The 17,349-nt window shown below is 42.3% G+C and overlaps 1 protein-coding gene across 2 annotated transcripts in view; it reads left to right on the forward strand.

Moving 5' to 3' along the window:
* Positions 1 to 17,349, forward strand: part of PARP8 (poly(ADP-ribose) polymerase family member 8) — a 670,996-nt gene that overhangs the window by 256,512 nt on the left and 397,135 nt on the right. For both annotated transcript variants that reach the window (XM_086960612.1, XM_086960613.1), the window contains one exon: positions 5,934 to 6,023. In XM_086960612.1, coding sequence (XP_086816738.1) covers positions 5,934 to 6,023 — 90 coding nt within the window. The remainder of the gene's footprint in view (positions 1 to 5,933; positions 6,024 to 17,349) is intronic.

A 17,349-nucleotide genomic window follows, 5' to 3' on the forward strand; every position in this document is an offset into this window, starting at 1 on the left:
ATTGCCAGTATAGCCCGCTACTGCGGCTATAATATATTGTAGGTATCCTCTACCAACACGCCAGTATAAATTATTCCTGTTATGGCATGAGTAACTAAGTATTTATACCCAGCACCCATATTTGTTTTCATTTGGTGGCATTGATTACCAACTGCACTCTTCCGACTGCTCTCAGTCGTGATGATGACCTGTCTTTCCACGTGGGGTGGAAACATCATCAACATCTCTAAATCAGTTAAAATAAAAATTTTGATTACTCTTGTGTAGAGGAACATTTCTATGAACTATAATTCTTTAATGCAAGCTCTACATTATGAATTGTACATAGTTCACCATCGTTGTTGCTTCTTTTTCCAGTACAGTGTGGTCACTTTATTCACTGAGTTCCCATTTTATTTAAGTCACTCTTATAAATGTCCAATCATTTTCTTAAATATGATTTTTAAATCATATCTTCAATAGCAATTGGTCATTTTTTTTATGTATATGTTTTATTCCTTATATCTAATGTCTACATTTTCGGGATTTCTGACTAATATTTTTAATTGTGTATTGTACATCAAATGTATTTGGACACTGTTGGTACTAACTACGTTTACCCCTGTTCAAACTGGTCTAGGGGTTTCTTTTGTGGCTTTAAATGCCACGTTTAAAGCCATGCACAATCAATATATGGAACTTCTTTCAGAATTCCAGGTGGAAATAGAATGTCAGAAGCATCAATAAGCTAAGACTGGAAGTCCAAAAAATGTAAAGCCTGCAAAGCTGCTAAAGAGTGTATCTCTGGACTAGCCTCTTCATTATGAACATCATTGCCAGTTGATCTGAGATGCTCAAAAGAAATCATCTCATAACGCAAAGCTCTAAAAACTTACCAGTTTTAAATATACTGGGACCATTTTCATGGCTTTCTTCCAGGTCCTGTTTCGGCCTCTAGAGTACTTTTATCCTTCATCACATTTGCTCTTTTCTGGGTTGGTTCATATAGTCAAATTTTTCATAGTTAGAAGAAGATGTACTGTTGTGATGAACACATCGCACAATGAGAATGGTTTCTTCCACACAAGTACGCTTGAGGTCCTTGGTGGTGAGAGCATGAAACTACTTGTGCTTAGGACAGAAACATATGTGATTCAAATTCCAAGTGACTTTGGGTATTCTAACTACAATAATTGATGCACCAGACCAATAATGGGACCTTTGATGGCTCCTTGAAAATGGTTAAATATCCCTACCCAGCTACTGTATGATCCATTTCCTATTAAATAGGTTTTACAATTGACAACTTGGTGGAGAAGAACATGATATTCTCAACAGGACATTTATGGGGATCACAAATGGCAAGCATGACTATTTGAAGACTGGAGGTCCTCAGTGACCTTGTGATGGAAATACCCTTTCGGTAATGACCCAAATATGCCTGTATGTCATGCACAAGATCCAAACATCATAAAGTATACGGTGTAATTCTTTGTGAAAGCCCTCCAGTCTTCAAATAGTCAAATTTGCCATTTGTGATTATGATATTTAGCTGTGAGGATGCAAATGTACACAGCCCAGTCCTGCCTTTCATTTCCCAAATCCCTTAAGCAAGGGGTTCAAATTTGTTTAAATCTGCCCACATAGACAATCCCAGTGACACTCACAGCCAGATTCTGTTTTCCTGGGAGCTGATAATGACTTTTCTGGCAGCTTCCAGGATGTGAGGGCATAAACTCTGGGCCCTTTAGAGTCACACACTGAAGGTGAGTAAGAGTTGGAAGCAGTAGAGAATCTTCCTACTATCATCATCAAGAGTTCCTGCCTCAGGGTAAGTCTGATTGACTGTGCAGAGGTTTGCAATTCAGATATAGCAAAGATTGGCTTGAACCACCAAAGTGGCTGAGCCCCCAGTCATTATATTATTCTACTGAAAGACGTTCTAGACTAAGGGTGTTGGTGACAAAGCTCATTCATGCCAAGCTAGAAGAGAACATGGCCTTGTTCTCTCAAAGATGGAGTGAGAGATGAATATACTAGGATAGACTTGAATTCATATCCAACATTTTGTTCTAGTAATCCTCCAAATAAAGAAGAAATGCATAAGCACGCAGTCAAGTGTGAGTACGGTGCATAATACCTTAGACCCAGAAGCTCCAAGAGCAGCCAAGCAGTTGTGCATCTGTGGTGGAGGATGAGATTTTAAATTCTCTCCTCAGCAGGGCATGAAAAACCAGTTGCAAACGCTCGAGCCAGCACCATTATTATCATCCCTGTAAAAGTAGCAGGTTTTCTTTGTAGCCAAATGAAGGGAGCAACCCTTGTTCCATTGGTTTGGTGAATATGCATCAATCTCTATTTAGTACAGATTGTAGTGATTTTTATTTGGACTGCTGATCCCCTTGGGTGAAACTGAGATATTGCTTGTGGTCCTCACACAAAGAAATATGGAAATTCACATTATGAATACTGAGTTCACAGAGTTGTTGGGCTGAATTGCTGCTAGCAGCGCCTTACATTTCTTTAACTTAGGAGGCAACAACCAATTGAGATTGTACATATGCAGAGTGGAATTGAGCCAAAAACACTGCAGTGTAGCCAGAAAATAGTCAAATTAGAAGCCCTGGGTTCTTCAAGTCCCTGACGTAGGTGCCAAACCGCCCTTTCTGCAGAGATGATCTTATTTATTGCACCCAAGACAGCAGTAGGGCAAAGCTGGACTGGTAGTGAAGAGTCTTCAGGATTACAGTATGACCTCAGTTCAGTAGTAAACCAACAACCAAAATGCCAATACTGATACAAATTTCGAACAATTGAATGGATGGTGCAAAAACACTCAAACTATGCAACCATACACTCTTCAATAGCCTTTATTTCAATATCAAAAGATTGGTTCTTTGTTTGCATATATCATGAGTGGTGGCAGAGGAAGGTGAACCGAAATTGATCATCCTCACTGGAGTGGCCTGCATCTTTCGATTTGGAAGATTGGAGGACACACGAGGCACTATTACAGCATGGCATTTTCTTGAGCTTGTTGCCGCCGGATTCTTGTTTTTCAAATTTTGACTTTATCTTACTAATCCTAAGAATCCTCTATCCATTCGATCTTTTTGCCTGCTAAGAAGTGTAAAGGGTAGAAACACTTTTCTTTCACAAATTTATCAATGACCAAATCAATGTAATTCGAAGGAACTACTGACTACCAAAATAAAGTTTTGAAAGTTTATTACAAAGCCAAAAATAACTGAATGTACAAGCACCTCAGCAAGAGGTTAAGAAAATAAATTGGCACTAATACAAACATAATCCTACACAAGAATCTCATCCGACTCAAAATTAGAATGATTGTTAGTTCTAAAAGCATCATGCAAGCAATAATAGCTCCAATTTGGATCTTGGACTGCATTGACCTAAAGAAGAAAGATTATTAATCTATCCCTACACCAACACTAAAGTGACATCCCTACTTAGCATCATCCCGGGCAAGAGAAAAAGGTGTTATGTTATGTTATGTTATGTTGTTTAACATTTGTAAAGCGCACATACGCCCAGGAGCTTCTTGGCGCTGAAGAGAGATAAAAAACATAACAAAGGATGTACCAACAAGAGTCTCTATTTCAAATAGGCCTGTGTGAAAAGGTGGGTCATGAATGCCTTTCTAAAAGCAAGGAGATCCTTGCTCTGTCTGAGGGCCAAAGGTAATGAATTCCACAGGGTCGCTGCTAAAAAGTGAAAACAGCTGCCTCCCTGTCGTTTTTTCTTAAACCGTGGTACCTCAAGTAAATCTTTATGGGCTGATCTCAAGCTGCGTGAGGGGATGTATCTTCCAATCAACTGCCTGATGAACAGGGGGCCCTTACCTTGCAATGCCTTGAAAATGATGCACCCGGCTTTGAATTCGGCTCTTTGAGCCGCAGGTAGCCAGTCTAGCGGCTTGATTCTGCAGGTATTGCAATCTTCTAAGTTGACCTACAGGTAGGCCAAGATAGAGGCTGTTTGAAAAATCAATGTGGGAGAGGACTAGAGCCATGACCACCTGAGTTAGGGCAGTGTGAGTAAGGAGGTGTGCAATTTTTCTAATTTTCCTTAGTTGAAAAAAGCCAGAAGATACGACAGTTCCAATCTGGGATTTTAAACTAAGGTCTTCATTGATGGTCACTCCCAAGCTTTTTACTGTTTGCGATTTTTTAGGGGGGAGACCCATGTCAGAAGGCCAGAAATTAGGGCTCCAGCTGATTTCACTCTTCCCGGGCAAAATCAGCTCGGTTTTCCCCGGGTTTAATTTGAGGTGATTTAAAGACATCCAGCTCTGAATTAAGGTCATGGTTGCCTGAAAATCCTCCACAGCATTAGGTGAATTGAGTACAAAGACTAGCTGCAAGTCATCTGCATAATTATATACAGTGACTTTGTGCTCTCTTAAAGAAAAAAGAAGGGGCCGCATATACAAATTAAATAATAAGGGAGATAAAGAAGAGCCTTGAGGGACCCCACAAAAAGAATTGATTTTAGGAGCTGAGAAAGATCCTAGACAGACAGACTGGGTGCGTTCAGATATGAACGATTTCAGCCAGGCCAAGGCAGAATCTCTGAGGCCGGCCTGTTCGACACGGTTGACCAGAATGGAATAGTCAACCGTATCGAATGCTGCGGACAGATCAAGAAGCACCAGAGCTTGGTGAAGATTTTTGTCGGCATTAGACCTCAAGGTGTTCTGAACGGCCAGTATTACGGTGTCAGCAGTGAAGACTTCCTGAGACGTACACTCACTTTGCATAGGTAAGTAGCCGAAGCTACAGAGCTCGTTCTAAGATGCTCCTTCTTGTTCCTTTCCTACCCTCTGCCGATCCTACTCTGCCTCTCCACCCTCAGGGAACTGTCCCTAATACAAAATCCCAAACAGTGGGGCACGCCCTTCGCACACCCCTTCAGGCAGATCTTCTTCCAGTAGTTTTCCATCAAAAATCTGACTTCATCCAAATACTGTTAGGTTGTCCTTGAGTCCCAGGCACCTTCTCAGCTTAAAGTATCATATCTGCATTCCAGTGTACTCCCTTGGTGCTTTCCCTACCATCCTAACTCCTAAGGCAAAAGGGTCATTCTGCATAACAAGACATGTGTCCTTGCACCTGCAACAGAAAGCCTGTGAGCAAATCGACCTTGAACGCACACAAATTCTACAGTCAGCAATTGACTAAGGAAAATACATTTCGGGTCTGCAACATTCAGCTAACATAAGAAATCACAAATAGGCCTTCTCTTGAATGGGTATGCGATCAGACCTTTACACATTTAAACATGCAATTTTAAAGTTACCTTATAAGCATTATTTTTCATAGTCATCTAAAGCAATACATTTCATTACATGACTAAGCAATCTACACATGCAGACTTTAATATAGTGCACGTTTTAATCCTAATGCATCACTTTACGTGTAAACTACTATATTCTGCATCATCTAAAGCACATTTTCGATTAGACTCTACTTTGGTCTACATAAACTACATGGTGACATCTTTAATCACACTCATATATACAATTCTGGTACTATATTCATAATGGTTACATGTTAATACAGTTCTCTAAGTACACGGGTGCTGACTACCAGTGATTATGATGCACCCCTACAAATTTCAGAATAACATGGCGCTCTTTAAAGCTCAGTTTATGCTTTGATGACGGCTTGGTATTTCATCTAAAGTGCTGCTTGCTTCAGTGAGAAGAAGAGCCAAATAAGGTGTGACGAGAAAACAGAATGCCATCACAAACGTATGCAGCCAAATTTTTGTCTTGGGGTTTGGAATATTGAAACTTATATCAGCTGTGCTTGTATTATGTTAGATTATTATTCAATCATGCTTACAAGATGGTCCCTAGACCAAACACTCATTTGAAGACAAAAGTAGACATTTACTTTTAGCAATGCATAACAGTGTGTTTTCTTTTTCAGATAATACATATGTGTCTAGTTCTGATAATGACGAAGATGTGCTAGTTACGACGGAGCCTATCCAAGTCATTTTCCACAGAATTGCAACAGGTAACTTCATATTTTTGACTGGGCAGAAGGTTGAAAGTAGGCAGAGAATATATTTTAAAAGTTAAATGGAATGTCGGTTCATAACGTCATATCTATGGGTTCTTTGCAGCTTCGGTACACCTCTAGTGGTTATAAACTTTTAATTTTTATTAAATGCTATGATCTGCAAATATGTTTATACTGTGGGCTACTTATAGTGTTTAATAGTTCAATGCTCAATCAATCAATCAGGGATTTGTGATTTGCGCTACTCACCCTTTAGGGTCTCAAGGTGCTGGTGAGGGGTTGTACAGCTCCAATTCAGCCAAAGAGCCAGTTCTTGAGGCTCTTCCTGAAGGTGTGCAGAGTGGGGTAACGTCTGATGTTGAGCAGGAGCTCGTTCCAGGTCTTTGCCGTGATGTATGAGTAGGATTTTCCACCTGCTGGTGTCAAAATGCCTATTTATTCAGTGTGTTTAATCTAAACGAGTTCATGTGCTACGGTCTGGTATGCCCAATGGAAAAATACTTACCTTAGATAGTGAGTAATTATATAGTATTTCTAATACAAAAGATATTGAACGTACAGCTTTCTAAATCTTTTTGACACAATTTCTATTATGATAATTGAATGTTTGACATTATGCAACATAATTTAAATCACATTAAAAACTAAATAATGCTGAGACTGGACGGTCCCTTCCATAAAATCTCCCTAAAGGAGTAGAATTTCTGTGTTATGTACTTTTAGTAAAAATACAAATGTAAGCATTCCTAGGTGTATTTATTAACAAGCATCGGCAAAAACAGTAGATCTGTATTAAATATGCTAAAACATGTAGGCATAGGCATGCACAGACTGCCTTCTCAGGTCACATCCCTGTTCGTCATTTTGTACACAATGCCACCTGAGTTTGGACCCTTCCATTTGCAAATCAGTCCTAACCCTGCTCCAATAGGAATAGTCTAGGAATAGTCTAGCTTGAACCTCGAGGTCAGGTGTTCCCTGAACAAGAACACAAGTAACCCATCAGATTTTGCAGGGCCTTGATTTTTAAGCAAAATCGGCTATTATTATTCAATAGTATTCAAATTTGCCCGGGAAGGATCGTGATCACTGTTCCTTGGCTTATTACTCCACTGTGGACTTCTTCAGAGTTTCTTTGGAAGCCATTTTCTCCATAGATGGTGCCCTAAATGATCAATCCCATTATATGAGTTTCACACTTATTCTTTGTTTTCAGGGCTCATTCCTATAATGCAAAATTGCATGCACTGCGGCTTCCTCGTTCTTATTGACAACATTTGCCAGGAAATCATCCTGCAAACATGGTACATTTCTTACCTGCCTTGTGCATTGTCTTTGGAACAACGCTGATTTTTTTTTCTTTTCGGAGTTTTATATACCTCAAACTTGACACGAAGTATCACGTATCAGAGCGCTTTACATGAGCACCAGTTACAATACACAAGGACACATTCATTTTTGTTAGGCACAGGGAGAAACAGTGATTTACCCAGAATCACAGGATATTGAGCGTCATTGCCAAGACTCAAACCATTTGCAGATGCACATGGCAGTTCAAATTGCAGGAACCAGCGCTCTAGATGATTTTGGTGCCCTGGAGTTCTCTTGCAGAGGTATTTAATGATACAGTGGCATCAAGTGTGGAAGGCAGAGTAGCTCCTCTCTATGCATCCAATGTCTGATGAATATTAGGAAGAGGTCATTGTGCAACCAGATATATGAATTTAGACCTCCTAAAGCCTCATGGGATTTAAAGCTTCTGTTGGCCTTACTCATAAAAAATACGAGGATGAGTCCTTTGGTTACACCTGCCTAAATCTCTTACATGATACCATCTTGACATAACCGTATCATTTCACCTCTTAAATGCTATTTCATTATGAGAGCGATTTATAAATCCACATTACCTGTCCTTCTTTCAATGGATTTCTATGTCCAAATCTCTCAAGCAGGTAGTTTATCACTAAATACCTTGTGGTACATGTCCTAACATTCCTAATAGGTGTCCTAGTGGTTGTATCAGCAACACTTAATACTTCATTGCGATGATTAGGACCCAGTTATATGGTAACATCCCTCGTTGGGGGCCTTTCCAATAACACACCTAGGCCTGGTACTCCCTGCCCCTGAATTGCAATTTGGATTCAGATTAACACACTGGGTCAATGAGCTTTATTACAGTATGCTTTAAGTTTTATTTCTAATTCCTTCTGCGCCAAATTTGCAAATATTAAGGGAATTGATGTTTGATAGCACAACCCTGTGAAATAAGGTATTAAATTTCTCCTTCCTCCTCGTTCTCCAGTTGATTTAATCCCGTCTTTTATGCATTATTTTTCAAATTGAGCACTGTTCCTCTTTGAATACTCAGACACAATTTCCTTTTTTGTTGCAATTTATGGGAAATGGCTGGAGACATCTTCCTCCGATGCTGCATACTTCCTGAGACCACACCGGTAACTTATCATTTCCATTCTCATCAAAGATACCCTTTTTTCTTTTTCTCCTGCTTTAAGACGATTCAATCCTCCATAACTCCCATCTGAGATTTTTCTTTCGCTTGCTCTTCCCTGCACGTTTTCATCCACCATAATTCTTTTATTCCTTGAGAGGGCTTATCCAGCCTTCTGACCGGACAGCAGATGGCGCTGGTGTGAGCACTTCCTTTCCTGGCCCCACACCACTAGCCACACAAAGGTGCTACGATTGAAGAGATTAACAACTGGTTACCTGATGTGGCTCATTTGAGCTAAAAACTGCAGTGTGTTTCTCCGGCTTACCTGGCTTTCATCTACTTTTACCCGGCAAATGTCCGTGTCTGCCTTGACATTTAGTACCCACGAGCTCCGGTCACTGAGAGTCTCGGTTCGCGGTTGGAGCAGACAGAGAAGCGTGAAGCCGCACACCTGGGTCTCAGCAACGCTATGCTTCAGCTGCTCCGCAGCCCCTGCTGAAACAGCTGAGGCCGCTAGGAACGAGGATCAAACTCCTGCTGCTCTTGCCGCTTTTGCGGCATTCTCAAGGAAGGCTTTCTGTTTTTAGGAGCTGCTGCGAGACAGAAAAGCGGCTGGAACTCGGAGCCTCGACGAGATGACTACTCGTGGGCAGAAAAGTCCTAAATCTAAGACTACTGTGATACACGCGGATCAGGGGGAAAAGACAAGATGGAGATAGACTCTCTTCCCAAAGATAAAAGGGATACTGGAGTAAATAAAAAACATACGGGGAGGCTTGGAGGCACGGACCCCCTGAAAGAGAATCCTTGCTCAATTGCTAGACATTTTACTAACTTAAAAAACCCGACAACACCAACCTCTGTTTTAAATGAGACAGTTAATTCAGCTGGTGGATTTTCAGAACTAGAACAAGAGACTTTACATCTTCTTCCTGAGAATGAAAAAGAGCAAATAGGGCAACTAGATATGACCAAGGCCGCTCTATGGGGTGCCACAGATAGGTCAGCGTGGGCTTTAAAGATATATGATTTAGATAAGACTCCCATAACTGCTACTCCTCCCACTGTTTCTGGCAATAATAATATCTCACTTACCGCCATTATAAGCTCTACTAGTCTGACTGCCTCTGGCTGTTAATCATCAATCGGGACTCCCGTTGGCAATACAGAGCCTAACAGGAATGGCTCTGAAGATATTAATCCTCAGCTAATAGACCCACAGACCCCAGATCCAGTGAATGAAAACATATTCTCTGTCTTGGATGGGTCAGCAACCGGCTTAGACAACGAACTCTCAAGCTCTATTGATAGTAGTAAATCAGAAGGGGAAAAAAGCGTCTCGGCCTCTAGAACTATCAAAAAAAAAAAAGGCCTGATGCAAAAAACGCAGCCAGTTGAAGCCTGTCCACTCGGATCTCTTAGATCTCCATGAACCGCCCTCTGCCGGGGTTCCTAATTTACAACAAGGCGCAGGCTCACAACCTGTAACTGAAAATACACCTGAACCCTCCCTATCATTAATACTTGAGTCTATCAGGCAGTTTCAGCTAGAAGCTTGATCAGATAGTCTTGCCGCGAAGGGAGCATCTAAAAAACTCCAAGCTGCTGTCAGAAAGCTAAAGAAAATATGTACCGACATTGGAGATCAGGCCTCAATGGTTGAAGGGCGACAGAGACCCTTGAGACTGAAATATCTCAAGTCAAAGAACAAAGTGTGTCTCATGAGGCCAGCCTTACTGACATGATCACAAACCTGGAGAAGCAGGAAAACGGACTACGGAGGAACAACTTGAGACTGTTAGGGATACCTGAAGGTGTGGAAGGTGAGGATCCTAGGGGTACTTTGTGAGACTACTCCAGAAAACCTTCCCACTGCAAACCAGCTGGAATTGGGATCAGGAGATCCAAAGAGCACACCATTTTCCTTTTAATTTGAAGCAAAGGCGGGACGGCGGCCAATCTGGTAGCGAGAAACCTAGAGTGTTCCTGGTCTTCTTTGGGAAATTTTTGCTAAGGCAGATAGTACACGATCAGGCCAGGCCAAACTCTCAGAAAGAAGTGAAAGGAATTACATTTTTCTCTAAACCAGATTTTGGCCAGAAACCGTCAAACGAAGATGACGTTTGCGTCAACTGATAACTCCTCTGCAGCAACAGTGCGCACAAGCCTATTTGATAAACCCGGCGAGACTGAAAATAATCCATGAAGAATCAACTCGAGTTTTTGTATCGGGGATCAAAGATGAAGAATATTTAAAAGAAATCACTAGTAGGAAGAAGAAGTAGTTCTAAGACACAAGGCCTTTGACTTTGGATAGAATCTTCTTAAATTTTGCTTTAAAGTGGTGAGAGATGGTAGGACCTGAGCCGTTGTCTTAAGATAAAAAAACAGAAGAAACAGATACAGTGGACTTTTTTGTCTTTTTATTCTATTTCTTTTTTTGCTCCACCTACTCTTTTTTGCTTCTCCTTTTGCACTTATAGGACTAGCTTTATTATGTAAAACTTCTTTTCTTTTCTTATCTCTCATCTTGGATAGCCAGGCTAATCTACTGCTAATGACTAAAGAGTGTACATTTTTTTGCGTGGGCGGTGGCCAGGGCTTCACACTCGCTCACCATCATTCAGGGTTTCCCTGACTGTCTATTTTTGGGGGGGTTGGAGGAGGGGGTTCAGGTTCGTTTTGATTACATTAGGGCTAAGGTGTAAGGGATTTGTGTTGTTTATCTTAAATTCTTAAGCAATATCTATACAAGCAATGTTGAAGAACAGGATGTGCGGCTACAGGGATACTTGTTGGGGTGGGGGGCTGGGTGATGGGGCTGGGGTGAGGGATGGGCCGGGTGGGCAGGGGGGGTGGAAGGATATGGAAATCCAACAAGAAAAAACAGAGTTATACCTGGGCTCTTTCACAGGGGAAGTTTTAGAATGAAAAAATGAGTTCACCAAATAAACTTTGGATTGTATCGCTAAATATCTGTGGCTTGAATGATCTAAAAAAGAGACAGAAAACTGCTCAGACATTACGACTGATGGGAGCAGATATAGTATGTCTCCAGGAGACTCATATTGAAGGGACTCAGAAATCTCTGTTGAATTCTTTAGGATTTAAAATCGTAGGAGCAACCTCTCAGGGTGCTCAGATAAAGGGGGTTGGCATCCTGGTGCGAAAAACATTACCCTTACTAGTGAACCAGGTAAAAGTGGATCCATTAGGGAGATGGGTTATAGTGAAGTGTTCACTGCCTCCCAACCATATATTTACGATTTTTTCTGTGTATGCTAGTAATCTAGATGATCCACGGGTGATAAATAATATAAATGAAGAGTTGGTACATTGGCCACTTCCGGTAATTTTATGTGGTGACCTGAATCTAAGCCTGCCTAGTAATTGGAATACAACGCAATCCTGGAGCTATGTAGGCAGTAAGTCCAAATTTTATCGGAAGTTGCTCAACTTAATTAACACTCATGGTTTAAAAGATGTGTGGGCCCATTCTAAACCTGAACAGAACGGTTTTACTTTCTTCTCCGCCCCTCATTTATCACTGGCTAGACTGGACTACTTTTTTGTTTCTACCACTCTGATTCATGATTGTTCCTTTAATGTCGCCCCCCGGTTATTGTCAGATCATAATCCCCTCATTTTAAATCTGGAGGGTTGGGTTATGCAAGGACCAAGCTCGAATTGGACATTCGAAAAGGCATTGTTATATGATAACCATTATCGAGAATACATGGCTGGCTGGATTCAGGAAGTTTTTTAATATTAACATTGTGTCTGCACCAACAATGGTAGTTTGGGATACCTTTAAGACCGGCATAAGGGGGAGACATTACATTTTTCAATTTGCAAGAATAAAAAAGAGAAGATACCGATTAATCTACTACATGAGCGGATGATAGAAGCAGAAAAAAAACTAATTCAGGCAGTTCAGGTAGGATCAGGAATGGAGGAAGCACAGGGAATGGTAATGGTCGCTAAATCAGAAATGGGGACTGTTTTAGCAGAGAGCATAGCTACCAAATGGGCAGCAAAAAGAGAAAAATGTTAGGAGTGGAGTGAACTTATTGGTCACCAACTTGCCATTTCTACTAGGCAGCTGATAACCGCCAACACTATCTCTTCTATAAACTCTGAAACTGAAGGGCTAATTACTGATCCTCCAAAAATAGAGGAAGCTTTCCGGAACATTTATGAGAATTTAAATTTTGAGGATATGACAGGATCTACCGAAGACATTAAAAAAAACCTAGCGAATATTTGAAGACAATTCCTTCAACTAAAATCGGTATTGATTTAAGCAATGAAATGGAAGTTGCTCCAGAGTGGAAAGAGATCGCAGCTGCACTGGCCAGCCTCCCGTACAGTAAAGCTCCCGGGATGGACAACATACCAGTTGAGTTTTATAAAATCTTCTATCAACAAATAAAAGCTCTTTTTTCTAAAGTAGTAACATCTATTTTTGAGGGCACCCCACCACCGAAATCCGGGTCTCTGGCTAAGATTGTGATATTTCCCCAGAAGGATAAATCACCTCTGGAGATGACTTCATATAGACCCATCACATTAATCAATACTGATTCTAAGATCTTCTCCAAAGTTATTGCCACAAGATTTTCTCTAAATATTGAACCACTGGTTTCTAGCTGGCAACACGGCATTATTCCTAAAAAAGATACAACTGAACACATCCACCGGACTATCACGTTATTTGATGCTGCAGAGGTGACAGGAGACCCGATCGCATTAATTCTTTTGGACGCTGAAAAAGCGTTTGATCGGGTCTCCTGGCAATTTCTCTGAGCTATCGTGCGGCGAGTTGGTTTCGGGCCCAGGATAATCCTGGTGATACAAGCAATGTATCATAATCTCTCAGCTAGAATTTTAATCAACGGTCATCTGTCAGAACAAATAAAGATATTACGAGGAACGAGACAGGGGTGACCCTGCTCGCCCTTAATTTTCGCTCTTTAATTCGACCCCCTGATAAGAAAAATAGAACTAAATCCAGAAATTACATGTGAGAAGGGTGCTGAGTTCAATGGCAATGCAATCAAGAGTTGTCTAACTGAAGTATTCTCTTGGCTTAGAGAAAACCAACTGAAGTGTAACTCTGAAAAGTCAGAGATTATCTTCTTTGGCTCTTGCCCTTATGAAGCATGGCACAACTGGTGGCCGCAAGATATGTCTTCCCCTCAGCACAAGTTACCATGGTAAAATATCTAGGGGTCAAATTGGATGCTACCCTCTCCATGAAGGCACATACTCAATCGGTGGCCGGAAACTGTTTTGGGTTCTGAGAATGCTGCAAAACTTTCTCCCCCTGCTCCCAGTCTCTCACAGAAAGATGGTTTTTCAGGCTCTGGTGGTCTTGAGACTGGATTATGTAAGCTTCCTGTACTTGGGCCTCCCGGTGTACCTGCTTACTAATTTGCAGATGATTCAGAATGCGGCGGCCAGAGCCATTTTATTGGCAGGACCTAGAACACACACAACCCATCTGCTGTCTTACTTACCCTGGCTTCCGGTTCAATCAATCAATCAATCAATTTGTAAAGCGCGCTACTCACCTGTGAGGGTCTCAAGGTGCTGAAGGGAGGGGGAGGGTGCTGCTACTGCTCGAATAGCCAGGTCTTGAGGTGTTTCCTGAAGGTGAGATGGTCCTGGGTCAGTCGTAGGTGTGCGGGGAGGAAGTTCCATGTCTTGGCTGCCAGGTAGGAGAACGATCTTCCTCCGGTGGTGGTTCTGCGAATCTGAGGGAAGGTGGTGAGGGTGAGGCTGGTGGAGCGGAGCTGGCGGGTGGAAGTGTAGAGCGACAGACGATTGTTGAGGTATTCAGGGCCCGAGTCGTGGAGCGCTTTGTGTGCGTGGGTGAGCAGCCTGAACGTGATCCTCTTGCTGACGGGGAGCCAGTGCAGGTTTCTCAGGTGCGCAGATATGTGGCTGTGGCGAGGGATGTCGAGGATGAGTCGTGTGGAGGCATTCTGTATGCGTTGAAGGCGTTTCAGAAGTTTGGCTGTGGTTCCTGCGTACAGGGCATTTCCGTAGTCCACCGGAAGATCTTTCGGAGCATGCGCAGGGTGTTGAAACATGAGGACGAGACTACGTTGACTTGCTTGGTCATCGTGAGGGAGGAGTCCAGGATGAATTCCAGGTTGCGTGTGTTGTCCACGGCAACATCTTCCATTCCGTCCTAGAAGTTGGCTTTGGCGGTGAGGGGGTCTTTGGTGAGGGAGAGTCTCAGTTGGGTGTTGTTGGCGTAAGAAATGATGTTGATGTTGTGTTTGCGTGCGATGGCGGTGAGGGGGTTGTAACGACCGGGTTCTAGACCAGATGGGATCAGCTCCTGAGAGCCCCTCCAACCCAGCCGGAACGTAACCACCTCCCTCCTCAGGACCCATCTATCCAGGCACCTGGTTTCCTACATGAGGATGGGGAACTCGCAATATACAAGCTCATATCATCAGAAACACCACTAAATCTATAGGGATACTAAGAATACTTACTGATTACTAAGGACATCCATGCCCTACACCACACTCATACCTCATAGTCTCGCGACCACATGGGTCCAGACTAATCTACCCTGGGGCAGTTCTGATTATCTACCATTACACACTGATTACCCTCAGTGCTCACTCGACACGCAATCTGGCGTGCCATACACACTGCTCACCCTCAGTGCTCACTCGACACGCAATCCGGCATGTCTACACACTAGGCTGCAGCCCTAGTGCTCTCTCTTTATCTGGCCCACAATCCGGCGGACCTACACACCGTATCCCCCCGGTGCTCACTCACTTACAACATGATCCACAATCCGGCAGATCTACACACTGACTACCCTCAGTGCTCACTCAAGCCGCAATCTTGCGGGTACACACTGACCACAATCAGTGCTCTCACTAACGCCACTTACCAATGACGACCACTTTCCTATGAATACCTTCAGCTCTCTGTCTCTATGTTGGGAAGTCTCTCTCACTATTCACTAAGGGTTCGCTACTACAATAATAGGAGTTAGAACGGCTTTCCAAATTGAAATATGTACCTTCTGCTCTTGACATCAAATGTTCCCTTTCTCCCTCATTGTTCAGTCACCTCTTACCAGACCGGGTTTCACATCCGTTCATGCAAACAATGTCTGACTAGAAGACCAGGTTACCCTGATTGAACAAGAATACAAGGCACATGTCGGTTCACTAAGAACTGGGATATCTTTATTACAACAACAATACACAAATCTGCGGGGTCTCTACAACTAACAGGAACTTTAACACACCGCTGAAAGAAAAGGATTAGACATACAGTATGAGGACAAGGTTATCTGCGGGGTCTCTTGATTAACAGGAACTTTAACACACCGCTGAAAGAAAAGGATTAGACATACAGTATAAGGACAAGGTTAATATTTATAAAGTAAGGAACGAGGTCACCTTGGGAGTATGAAGTCTTGCTCTAGCTGTCATCTGGGCTCCTCTCTCATCTGTGCCTTAGCTCGTCTTAGATTCTCTCCTGCACTCTTGGACACACATCTGCGCTGATCACTTTGCACTGGATTTCTCTCCCCCACGGACTCTCTCCACCTTCCAACTTCAATCTAATGGTTTCTGCCGCTCTGACAACTGTTCGTTCCACTAGCTTTTTCACTCTGTTTAAATGTCTCTGTGCAAATGTCCAATTAACTCCAGCTGCTCCCACAGATTAATCCACGATATAACTTCAGTCTCTTCTAAAGGGCATTACTTCAGACTCCAGCTATTCACAACTCCTCCTGATAAGTAACTCTTTCTGACTGCTTCCTTCAGTTCCAGCTCACTGACTGTCTGTTTGTCTTCTCTCTGTTCCAAGCATCTTCTGTCTCTTCTCCTCCTGCAACTCCACTCCTCCAACTCTACCAACACTCTCCGCTCCTCCAATTCAACTCAACTAACTGACTCCGCCTCTGCACTTCACTATTATGGAATGCTGTTTCCTCATGGAAAGTTCCAGCCATCAGCCTCCTCCCACCAGGTCCATGCACCAGGCTCCTTGCTCCAGACGCTCCCACAGTGATCAACTGCTTGTTTCGTCTAGAGACCTGAGCCCAGGGACACTTCTTGATTAGATTCAGCTCTGGCCGGTTCTCTCCGGTTCGCTTAGGGCGAACAACGGCTCAAAACCAAAATATTACCTTTTCCCTTAAAGCATCTCATCTCTGCAGGGATAGAAAGCAAAATGGAGTCTCTCTAGTTATGGGCCTTGTAGGCCTGAGAAGGATGAAATAACCCTTAGCTCTGTCAGAGTACCTACATAAACCATACCAATGTGTAATATAAAGTCAGGACCACAGGATCCAACCTCTACTATAGGCAAAATAATGAAAGGCAAAGCCAATAGGCAATAGATGGATTAGAGTAAGGGATCTATCATCATATAAAGCAGATATCCTCTTCTAGGTCTGGAAGAAAGGGCTTAAAAGGGAAGAATACAGTCTATAGGTGTGAGCAAGCTTAAAGTTCTATCACTCCGAAATAGAGCCAAAAAGCCTGTCAAGACATTCCACCCTTAGACTTTATCTTGCGAACATCTATAAACAACAACATCCAAGTAAACAAACATCAACATAATCTATCAACAAAACCAAAAACCAAAAAACTCTCTAAAATGAATGACAACTTAAGGAAATTCCACCTGAAACTTAATGTAGGAAATACAAATCTAACAACCAACTGAAAACAAATCAAAGCACCCTTGACCTGAATGCTGAAACATATCTAAGATTGATCTGATAACAACAGAAACCAACCAAAGCACCCTCGAACTAAATGTGCCTCAACTTCTAGTGATAACTGATAAAATCTATTGATGTAGGGACATGTA

This window comes from Lissotriton vulgaris, chromosome 3_1, assembly GCF_964263255.1.
Source record: "Lissotriton vulgaris chromosome 3_1, aLisVul1.2, whole genome shotgun sequence".
Lineage (NCBI taxonomy): Eukaryota > Metazoa > Chordata > Amphibia > Caudata > Salamandridae > Lissotriton > Lissotriton vulgaris.